This window comes from Rhinopithecus bieti, unplaced genomic scaffold (assembly GCF_001698545.2).
Source record: "Rhinopithecus bieti isolate Rb0 unplaced genomic scaffold, ASM169854v2 scaffold_65646, whole genome shotgun sequence".
Classification (NCBI taxonomy): Eukaryota; Metazoa; Chordata; class Mammalia; order Primates; family Cercopithecidae; genus Rhinopithecus; species Rhinopithecus bieti.
Genome location: NW_016825020.1, coordinates 117,619 through 129,713, shown reverse-complemented (window position 1 = coordinate 129,713; position 12,095 = coordinate 117,619). Strand labels below are relative to the sequence as shown.

The 12,095-nt window shown below is 45.5% G+C and overlaps 1 protein-coding gene across 4 annotated transcripts in view; it reads right to left on the bottom strand.

The window, feature by feature from the left end:
• Nucleotides 1-10,549: 10,549 nt before the first annotated feature.
• The window catches only part of STAU1 (staufen double-stranded RNA binding protein 1), a 66,662-nt gene continuing 65,116 nt past the window's right edge, over nt 10,550-12,095 (bottom strand). For all 4 annotated transcript variants that reach the window (XM_017862759.1, XM_017862761.1, XM_017862766.1 and 1 more), the window contains one exon: nt 10,550-12,094. In XM_017862759.1, the coding sequence (XP_017718248.1) occupies nt 12,079-12,094 (16 nt within the window). In that variant the 3' untranslated portion in view covers nt 10,550-12,078. The remainder of the gene's footprint in view (nt 12,095) is intronic.

Genomic DNA, 12,095 nt, shown 5'->3' with positions numbered 1-12,095 from the left:
TTTTGAGACGGGAGTCTCGCTCTGTCGCCCAGGCTGGAGTGCAGTGGCCGGATCTCGGCTCACGCCATTTTCCTGCCTCAGCCTCCCGAGCAGCTGGGACTACAGGCGCCCACCACCACGCCCGGCTAGTTTTTTTGGTATTTTTTAGTAGAGATGGGGGTTTCACCGGGTTAGCCAGGATGGTCTCGATCTCCTGACCTTGTGATCCACCCGTCTCGGCCTCCCAAAGTGCTGGGATTACAGGCTTGAGCCACCGCGCCCGGCCAGGTTTTCTTATTTTGTAGACAACTCTTGAGATGAACATCTTTATCCATCAATCTTTATTTCCTGAAGGTGGAATTACTGAGCCAATTTTCTTGTGCAAAGTTCATGTCAATTTCTTTAACACACCTTTACCTACACTGGGCATTATTTCTTTGGTTGCCATTTTGATAAGCAAAAATTGTATTTTTCTTTATTTCTGAGGCATAATCAGATTGGCATTTAATCAGGCTATTACATACATGTGGTAAAATTCATTTTTTTCTTTTTTAATTTAACTTTTTTGTTGTTGTTGAGTGGGAGCCTCGCTCTCCGGCCTAGGCTGGTGTACAGTGGTGCAATCTTAGCTCACTGCAACCTCTGCCTCCAGGTTTCAAGCAATTCTCCTGCCTCAGCCTCCTGAGTAGCTGGGATTACAGGCACCTGCCACCGTGCCTGGCTAATTTTTGTATTTTTAGTAGAGACAGGGTTTCATCATGTTGGCCATGTTGGTGGTACAGTGACGAGCATAGCTGCTTTCCAATTTACTTTATTTTTTTGTTTGTTTTTGAGACAGTTTCACTCTCCCACCCAGGCTGTAGTGCAGTGGCGTGATCTCGGCTCACTGCAACTCTACCTCCTGGGTTCAAGTGATTCTCCTGTCTCAGCCTCCCAAGTAGCTGGGACTACAGGTGCACACCACACACCCAGCTAATTTTTTGTATTTTTAGTAGAGACGGGGTTTTACCATGTTGGTCAGGCTGGTCTCAAAGTCCTGACCTCAGATGATTCATCTGCCTCAGCCTCCCGAAGTGCTGGGATTACAGGCATGAGCCACCAAGTCCAGCTGAGCCGGGTTTACTTATTTTTAATAAAGACAGGGCCTTGCTACATTGCCCAGGCTGGTCTCAAACTTCTAGCCTCAAGCAATCTTCCCACCTTAGCCTCCCAAAGTGCTTGGATTACAGACGTGAGCCACAGCACATGTGGTAAAGTTGTCATAATAAACAAGGATTATAACTGAGCAACAAGTTTCTACCTTACCCCTACTTTCGCTGTTGGAGGCACCACTTTCAACTAGTGCTGTCCATAGTTCTCCTATGGGTTTCTTCCTTAATTCTTCACCATTACATTCATCTTAATAGGTGTCTTTTTTTTTTTTTTTTTTTTTTTGAGATGGAGTCTTTCTCCATCACCCAGGCTAGAGTGCAGTGGCATGATTCTGGCTCACTGCAACCTCTGCCCCGGTCAAATTATTCTCCTGCCTCAGCCTCATGAATAGCTGGGGATTACAGGCACCCACTAATATGCCCAGCAAATTTTTGTATTTTTAGTAGAGATGGGATTTCACCACATTGGCCAGGCTGGTCCTGAACTCCTGACCTCAGGTAATCCACCCACCTCGGCCTCCCAAAATGCTGGGATTACAGGCGTGAGCCACTGCACCTGGCCTAAGACAACTGTTAATCCCTTGCTATGAAATTAAGGATTTAGTTTACATTACTACTCCTACTGTCCAGTTTTTAAAGTGTGGTCCCTGGCTTAAAATGTTTCAAGTTCCAGGGGCTTTTTCACTTTATGATAAAAGGTGACACATCCTCAGCAGAAACTGTTAAGTACCCATATGACCACTCTGTTTTTCACCTTCAGTACAGTATTTAATACATGAAATATTCAATACTTTTTTCTTTTTTTGGACATAGTTTCGCTGTTGTCACTTAGGCTGGGGTTCAGTGGCGCGATCTTGGCTCACTGCAACCTCTGCCTCCCGGTTTCAAGCGATTCTCCTGCCTCAGCCTCTCAGGTAGCTGGGATTACAGATGCCCTCCACCACACCCAGATAATTTTTGTATTTTTACTAGAGATGGGTTTTCACCATGTTGGCCACGCTGGTCTCGAACTCCTGACCTCAAGTGAGCCGCCTACCTGACTCTCCCAAAGTGCTGGGATTACTGGCTTGGCCTCAACTCTTCATTATTAAATTGGCTTTGTGTTAGGTGATTTTGCCCAACTGTAGGTGAATGTAAGTGTTCTGAGCGTGTTTGAAGTAGGACAGACTAAAGCTAGGATAGTAGGTCGGTTAAGTGTGTTAAAAGCACTTTAACTTACGATATTTTCAGTTTATGGTGAGCTTATCAGGATGTGACCCCCATCGTAAGTTGAGCATCTGTAATAGCATTTTGTTTTTTAAAAATATTTAATCATCTTTCTCAATGTCTCTTGAATCCTGAGCATTGACAACGAAGGTATGTCCCCACCCTCTGCCTCTCAGGCTTGCTAACTGGTGGGTTCTGCTTTCACTTTCACATTGTTAAAGGAGATGGTATTTCCAGTTTTCTGTGCATTATCTGTAGTTCCCTTTTAAAAGCTGAAGCTGATAAATACTTTCTATGACAGTGTAAAGTGGGCTTAGTGCTGTGTCAAGCAGTGTGCAAAGATTACATTTCCCCTCCCCATGTCTTGACTTCTGCATCCCTCCAGAGAGAACGAATGTTCATAAGGTCAAATAGAATCGAGTTTGCCTCTCGTATTTCATCAGTTGCTCAAAGGCATTCCCCATTTTAACGTGTGTTGTGTTTGGATCCTTTCTCGTGGTGGTTTTTCTGGACTTTTATTAGCTTTGTCATCCTGGGTATTACATGCCCCTGGATGTTCTTTTTACAGCCCTGGCTCTTGTGAACCACAACAGTTCTTCAGGTAGGCTGCTAGGGCTCCCACTGGGGCCTCTCCATTCTGGTGTTCCTGGGCAGATGGGCTCCTATCCCTACTGGCCTGTCCTGCTGGTGTTTAGGGCCCTGACTTCCACTTTGCAAGGTCACCTTTCAGGATTCATGTGTATCCACTTTCCTGTGTCAGAAACTCCCTGCTGCTGACCTCCCCCTCCTCTCTGTTGTCATTAATGGCTTCTCATTGTAGAAGATAAACATGTGCTCAGCCTGGAATACCACATGATGTTTGTTTTCTTGATTCATTGCTTTTTGCCTAATTAGTCTTGTTGTTCTAAAGTAGTTCATTTTTCTAGTGTGCGGCTTCTTTCCCCTCAATGACCCCTACCCCAAAACAGTACCTAAATACCATTCATGCAGTCTTTGATGTGAGAATCAAACAGGTTCGCACTCTTTATTCCTGAGAAGTACAGAAACTTACCGAATCACAAAGCTGGATAACGTCGGGATTGAAACTCTGGCAGCTTTGCTTTTGTGCAAGAGGTGGCAGAAAAAAGATCAACTGTGGTAATTAGGGCCCACGAGCATCATCACCCTGGGAACTGTGGGCCTCGCTGGGCCAAAAACAGTGTGGTCCCTGGGCTGCAAAAGTTCTAAGCATTTCCAGTTTTCTTAGCCGAAGTTTGATTCAGCCTTCAACCGTGTTTACATTGTTCTTGTTCATAAATCCAAGGAACCAGGGAAGAAACTTACTAAGACTCAGACTTTTCAGGCACACATTACAAAGCTGCCGGCACATTTTCAACCACCCACCAGGGGCGCATATTCTCTGCATACAGAACAGACACCCATCAGAGGTTAGCAGAGCAAAAGGGCCAAGTGACTTCCAAACTACAGAGAATCTTAGACCATCTGCCTTGGGAGGTCTTTTGGCAGCCATAATAAATAGACTGAAAAAGGCAAATACTACAAAGAACACAGTCTGAACAAGTGACACACAGGATGCTGATAGACCCTTAGCAGAGATCCTTATTCGAAAGGGGCATCAGCTGCTTGCTAATCCATCCAGGGTCAGAAAGAGACTCCTAGTGAAGCCGCTACTGCATTCTAAGGAGTGGGGACAACCACCAGCCAGACCGGAGCAGCCCAGCTCTGAAGAGAAGAAGGGGCTGTCGCCTGATCCTGCCTGTGCCCCATCAAGCTCTGGGGACCAAGCAGAATCAGAGCTCCAGGCACACCTCAAAAATCAGAGCTCCGGGCACACCTCAACATTCACCTGAACTGATGGAGCCAGTGTGTGCACTGTAGGTAAGGTCGTGGTAGAGCTGCCTAGGGAAGGGTGGAAGATACGCCAAGATTTGTGATTGGATACGGGGCTTGTAGGCAACTTCCGAACTTTTCATAATCTACTTTTAAATTAAAAAACCATCTTAGGCCAGGCACGGTGACCCATGCCTCCTAGCACTCTAGGAGCCCAAGGTGGGAGGATTGCTTGACCTCAAGAGTTTGAGACCAGCCTGGATACACAGTGAGACTACATCTCTACAAAAAAAAACGTTTATAATTAGCTGGGCATAATGGCACATGCCTGTAGTCCCAGCTACTGAGTAGGCTGAGGCAGGAAGATCGGCCTGAGCCTGGGAAGTCAAGGCTGCAGTCAGCTGTGATCACACTGGTCTGAGCCTGGGTGACAGGGATCCTGTCTCCAAAAAGTCCCAAACAAAAAATAATTTTAAAAATTACTGGCTGGACATGGTGGCTCACACCTATAATCCCACGCTTTGGGAGGCCAAGACGGGCGTTACCTGAGGCTAGGAGTTTGAGATCAGTCTGGCCAACATGATAAAACTCTGTCTCTACTAAAAATACAAAATTAACCTGGCACACACCTGTAATGACAGCTACTCGGGAGGCTGAGGCAGGAGAATCGCTTGAACCTGGGAGGCAGAAGTTGCAGTGAGCTGAGATTGTGCTATTAAACTCCAGCCTGGGGGAGGAGAGAAACTCTGTCTCAAAAAACAAAATTACTACTATAAATAGACTGCTTTACTGTTGTCATTGCAGACCTGATGTCTGTAGGTTTCAGTGACTGTAAAAGAATGTGTGGATGAAGGATTTTTTTTGTTGTTTTTGAGACAGAGTTTCACTCTTGTCGCCAAGGCTGGAGTGCCATGGTGAAGTCTCAGTTCACTGCAACCTTGGCCTCCCCAGTAGCTGGGATTATAGGTGCCCACTACCATGCCCGGCTACTTTTTAGTAGAGAAGGGGTTCCATCATGTTGGCTAGGCTGGTGGTCTTGAACTCCTGACTGCAGGTGTGAGCCACTGCACCTGGCCGGATGAATGCATTTTTTAAATATTAAACTTAGGTTAGAAGCACATAATAAAGCAGTACAAATCTCCTATAGTTTTTGCTAGTGAAAATTGGGATGCCATTTAAATTACAAAGTCTGAGGAGAATGTCCTACAGCCTAGTTTCACATGCTGTACTTACATGCTTTGTATACATACATTAAATACGTCAGTACAGCACACAAAGTAACAAATTCCAATAACTCAGCACCATAGGAAAAGTTTACCAAAAAATCCAAGAAAATGGCTATGCTGCCTCTAGACAACAAACTCCCACCTCCTATCTTTGAGTTAGCCATTGCTTCTTAAAACAACGTATCTCTTTAAAAGTCCTATTTAAGAACAATGGCCAACTCCTCCAGTCTTCCCTCTGCCAATCCTGCTCTGATTAAGTGCGTGACAAATCCAGTATTTATGGATTTGGAATTTCAAGTAAGTTTTGTTTTTAAGACTTGCACACAGACATTTAAGCCCTTAAACCAGACGTAGTGATGAATACTGCTTTTTATTGAGGCCGGGTCTCTTGACCCCCAGGCTGTAGTTGCAGTAGCGTGATCTCAGCTCACTGCAGCCCGGACTTTGGGCTCAAGTGATTCTTCCACGTCAGCCTCCCAAGTAGCTAGGACTACAAGCCCACAGTACTGCCATGATACCAGGCCGGGCTAGTTTTTTGTTTGTTTTGTAGAGAAGGGGGTCTCTATGTTGCTCAGGCTGGTTTCAAACTCCTGGGCTCAAGCAGTCCACTCACCGTGGCTTCCCAAAAGGCGGGGAATACAGGGATGAGCCACCGTGCCCGGCCAGTGGATGCTTCTGACATGTTACGTGCAAACAAAGCCAGACCTCTCGGGCCTCAGGTTTGCTTCCTGGGATGATCCGATTCTACTGAACTCACACTGATCCCTATAAAAGCAAGCAGCAGCATCATGCTTTTGGGAAAGGCCAGTATCTTTTCCTGTTGATCACACCAATCCCAGGTGTCCTCCTAACAGGAGGGATCGAGACTGTGGTGTCTGTCACTGAGCATTCACCCAGCAAAGCCACTTAACAATAGCTCAGTGAGCCCTAGAAGGAAACCTAGATTCAGAAGTGATACTTGTTTCTAAGACCTAAGCCACATTACTCTGGCTTAAGAAGGCCTGAAGACCAGAAAAATACCCAGCTATGGGTGAAAATACTTACAGGTGAGTTTTTGTCTACGATTCGCATTAAGATACTTCAGGAAAAAATAATCAGGAGGATGCTACAAGAACAACAAACTCAAGAAAATACAGCTATGAGGAAATAAGCATTACCCATTAAATTTTCCCTTTAATGACCGTGAGGACAAAGTCATAACAATGCAGTCACCACCCACTTTCTGGAAAAAAACAATGCCAATGTGGGAAGTGACCGAGTCCCAGGCTTGTCTGCCCTGATGACTAGGATCCAAGAGAGAGACAATCTCAGTGTTGGAGAATGCACTAAGAACACAGAGGCGGAAGGATACAAAGAACCCGGAGTATACAAATGCATACAGACAGATCTGTGTAGATAGATATATATACACACAGATTTCCTGTCCATTACAGGGGTCTAGAAACAACACCCCAGTAGCAGTAAGCCCTCAGAGCATCCAGATCTTGGTTTCTAAATGCTGTCTTCTACTAAAGGGAACCAGGGCTCCTTAGAAAAATGGCTGAATCAGGCCAGGCATGGTGGGTCATGCCTGTAATCTCAGCATTTTGGGAGGCCGAGGCGGGCAGATCACTTGAGGTCAGGAGTTCAAAACCAGCCTGGCCAACATGGGGAAACCCTGTCTCTACTAAAAATACAAAAATTAGCCAGGTGTGGCGGTGGGCCTCTGTAATCCCAGGTACTTGGGAGGCTGAGACAGGAGGATCACTTGACCCTGGGAGGTGGAGGTTGCAGTGAGCCGAGATGGCGCCACTGACCCCAGCCTGGGCAGCAAAGGGAGACCACGTCTCAGAAAAAAAAAAAAAAAATTATATGCAGCAATTCCACTTCTGGGTACATACCCCAGAGTTGAAACCAGGGTCTCAAAGATTTTGTATACCAATATTCACATGTGGAAGCAACCCAAGTGCCTTTTAATTATTATTATTTTTTTTTGAGATGGAGTCTCGCTCTGTTGCCCAGGCTGGAGTGCAGTGGCCGGGTCTCAGCTCACTGCAAGCTCCGTCTTTCAGGTTCACGCCATTCTCCTGCCTCAGCCTCCCGCACGCAGGCTGGTCTTGAACTCCTGATCTCAGGTGATCTGGAGTGCTGGGATTACAGGTGTGAGTCACCGTATCCGACCCCAAGTGTCTACTGACAATGTATTGATAAGCAAAACGTGGAATAAATACACAGAATGGAATATTAGCCTTAACAAAGGAAGGAAACTGACATATTACAGCATGGATAAACCTTAAGGACATTAGGCTGTGTAAGATAAACCAGCCACAGAAGGGCAGATACTGTCTGATTCCATTTACAGGAGGTTCCTAGAATGAAAATCATAGACAAGTGGTGGTTTCCAGAGGCCAGAGGGAGCATGGAAAGGGGAGTTCGTGTTTCATGGGGACAGTTTCAGTTTTACAAAATGAAAAGAGTTACGGAGTTGGATTGTGGTGGCTACACATTATGAATAAACTGTACACTTAAAAGTGGTTAGTCTGGGCAGCAGAGCCAGACCTCAACTGTACTAAAAATAAAAAAAGTAGCTGGGCATGGATGTGCACACCTGTAGTCCCGGCTACTCAGGAGGCTGAGGTAGGAGGAAAGCCCAGGAGATCAAGGTTGCAGTGAGCCAGGATCACACCACTACACTCCAGCCTGGATGACAGATTGAGATGCTGTTTAAAAAAAAAAATAGTAGTTAATAGGATAGTAAATTTTCTGTCTTACCTACCACAATTTTTTAAACATGCTAAAAGGACACAAAAGTCACTTTGACAGGTCTTCTGATGTCCAAATTTGAGGTTATATGAACATCAAATAAATGGTTGCAATGGATTGCGACCCAAACTAGGAGTCCATTAGCTGACATAACAAATCAATGGGGAGGGAAGGCTTCACACACGGGTGGGGTGTCGGCAGAGGAAACAGTGGACATGGAGGCTCATGGATGGGCAGTGGTGGTGGATTCAGATGGGAGTTGTCAATGAAGGACAAGGATGGAGGGTAGAGGTTTGAAGAGGAACAGGCTGGTCATGTGCTTCAAGGATGTCTCCCCACAAAATACTCCTTGATTAACAGGAGACATAGCGTGACCTGACAGTGGAGCCATCTGCCTGTGTCACCAACGTTAACAAACTGTGCCCCTGGAGTGACATACAGAGAAGAGTGCAGCATAATTCCTGTGGCTTTCCTGCCACAAAAGTGCTGCCTAGGTTTGGTCACCGTCAGCCAGACCCAGGCTGAGGGTGTACTACAGAGAGGCCTGGAGATTTCACCCCACTAGGACATGAAACACAGAAGCCGAGAGGACTGACGCAGACAGGAGAAAACTAAAGGAAACACACACCTCTTGACAGGGACCCTGGACCCGGAAAGGACAAGATACTGTTGGGAAAGCTGGCGAGATCTGCATGGGGTCCACAGACTGGACGCCATGTTCACTCCCTGACTTGGGGGGGTGGGAATATCTAAATTTCGAAGAGAGAGGGAGCCAGGAGGAGACCATAATTTCAGTAGAATGTTTTGAAATAAAATTTTAAAAGTTAAAGAAAGGACTAGGTGCAGTGACTTACACCTGCACTTTGGGAGGCTGAGATGACAGGATCTCTTGAACCCAGTTGGACCGGCCTGGGCAATGTAGTGAGACTCTCTCTCTTAAAAAAAAAAAAATAGCCAGGAATGGTGTCATGTGCCTGTAGTCCCAGCTACTCAGGAAACTGAGGTGGGAGGATCACCTGAGCCCAGTCAAGGCTGCACTGAGCTGTGATCATGCCACTACACTCCATTGTGGGTGACAACAGGACCCTGTCTTTTAAAAAAAAAAGAATGTAGTAAAGGAAGGCTATATACTGCTGGGCGCAGTGGCTCACACCTGTAATCCCAACACTCTGGGAGGTCAAGGCAGGAGGATCGCTTGAGGCCACTGCACCCCAGCCTGGATGACAGAGCAAGATATTGTCTCAAAAAGGGAAAAAAAAAAAAAGCTATATTGTAACGTCTTACTATGCGAAGCTACTCATGGAAAAACTCATTAGGCCAGGCGCAGTGGCTCACCCCTGTAATCCCAGCACTTTGGGAGGCCAAGGTGACCAGATCACTTGAGGTCAGTTCACGACCAGCCTGGCCAACATGGTGAAATCCCATCTCTACTAAAAATACAAAAATTGGCCAAGCACAGTGGCACGTGCCTGTGATCCCAGCTACTTGGGGAGGGAGGCTGAGGCAAAAGAATTGCCTAAACCCAGGAGGAGGAGGTTGCAGTGATTTGAGATCTCACCACTGCACTCCAGCCTGGGCGACAGAGCCAGACTCTGTCTCAAAAAATAAAAATTAAAAAAAGAAGAAAAACTTACTCTGTTCTTGAACTATAATTTTTTTACTGTAATATTTTTAACTTAATGCTCAATTAATTTGAGTGTGTTACCAAAGTTGCCTCAGGCCACCCCTTCTGCCCAGAATGAGTTTTTATAAACAAGTCAGAGACACAAAAGATCACACTGGTCGGCTTCCAGTGTCACTGCCACCACGTACACTCCCTGCAAAAGTGCATCAAGTCAGGGCCCCAGGCTCAGCTGCTCGAAGAACCTTCAGTCTGGGGGAGGGTTGTGATGTGAGTTACAGGTCCATGAATCCTTTTTTTGTTGTTTCTAAAGATGTAAAGACACTTTTTCTCCTTTCATTGCTTTTATCCTCAAAATGTTGCATTTCCTCCTGCCCTTCGCGTTTTCCATAACCTTCTGATCACTTTCAGTTATTCTGGCAGTACAGTCATCGGCCGGATGTATAGTGAAACCTTTACAATCTTCTTCCACTTCTTCTAAAATTAAGAAACGAAAACCAACTAGCCCACCCCTCAACCAGGCTGGAACGCATGTCCTCCTCAGTACTCACTATGGTGAGAGAAGAGGGTGCCCTGGGAAGTGTCTGGCAGTCTCCCCTCAGCTCCTTGGGGTCATTTCTTTGGGTAGCAATGTCAGGTCTGGACGGGGCACAAGTCCCCACATCCAGGTACCCAACATGCCCGAGAGGCAGCAACGCTTCCCGCAGGGGCTGGCCCTAGTCCCCAACGATGAGCTTACATCCCCTTACTCACATCTTCCCTTATTTTAGTTACTGCTCAACAGGACCAAACACTTCATTAGTAGCTGTTTATTGATCAATGGTTTGATATAAAGTTATTTCAGATCTTCAGATTTTTGCCCAGATGGAATCACAAGCATTACAAAGTTTTTTCTTAAAAATAAAAAAAGGATAGGGGCAAGTTGGGAGGGGACCAACCTAGCAGTAGTGGCATTTGAGAATAAATTAACAAAAAAAATTTAGTATTACCATTTATTGGTGACAAACACTAAGTTTTACTTACATTCCATGGGGAGAAAAATTCCAGCGTAAACAATGAATGGAAGCAGTACTTAACTCGCAGGGCTACCAGGCTTTCCATACGGACCACACGCAGAGCCTCAGTGCACACACTTCTGTGCACAATAACACAACATCAAAAGCAACACAGCTGTATAGAGAAATGTAGGTCATTCTTTTCAGCCCTAATGGAGATGTAATGAACAGTATCGAGCACTCTGGAAAATCAGTCTGCAGGTTTATATGGACTACATGGAGATCATATCCTGTAGTGTAGTGAAAGCTAAGTCCTCAAGAGCTGTATGTATAGATATACAATTTTTTTTAATAATCTTTAAAACAGAGATCAAAGTTCATTTAAGTCCTGTTTGCATTAACAAAATAAAATGAAATAAAATGGAACCAAATGATCATCTAAAGTTTAAAATTCCTAAATTGTCCAATTTATACAACAGTGGGAGACTTATTCAAGGTTTTTGAAAGTCCAGGACTGTTTCAGCTGAACCAGAGGGCATACAATTTGCATCACTGAAATTGTCCTGGGTTAGTCAATTAAATAAAAATATCTAACCACATACACATGGATATGATCTTTGTCGGTTAGATTATTGATAAAGTCAGTCTCAGACAAGTTTCCAAACTGTGCTATATAACTAGATACAATTGAGAAACTCTCAAATGAAAATTTTATATAGTGTCATACCAATCAAAAGAAAATAATGAAACTAAGAATACAGATCACTGTTGGAAGAGAAAGCAGTGGTGATGGTGTGGGTACTGCAGGAGGTGGTGGGGCCATAGCACGCTAGAAAAGTTGGGTCACGCTGAGTAGGAAGCATTTGATTTTCTCTGGTGCTTTTAGCTCTGGGGCCAAAGGCCTCTCTCTGGCATGGCTGTCCAGGGTTTGTCCCCATGTGTCTGAGTGAGCCAGCCTGAGAAAGGGTCATGCTGTTTCTTCTTTCACACAGGGGGAAAAAAAGACCAAACACGGAGGTGCCCAGGGTGTGGATCTGCTGGTGTCCCGGGAGAACCAGCTGGCTGGGCTGCCCTTCTTCCCCACAGGCAGCTGCTATTGCATAGGGACCACCAGGTCACCGAGTGGCCGTCACAACAAACCCCAGCACAGTCCAGCCCGGCCACAGCCGCCGCCTCGTGTCTGTTGTCTTCCCTGCTGCTGCCCACATCCTTTACCCACCGTGTCTCTCGGCCCACTGGAGGTATCAGAAATTCCAAATTTTCAAAGCAGTTTCAGTATTTTCAGTATATATGTTGGGATTTTATAATGGTTCATGGCCAGAAAAGGTTCAGCACCTCCCACACC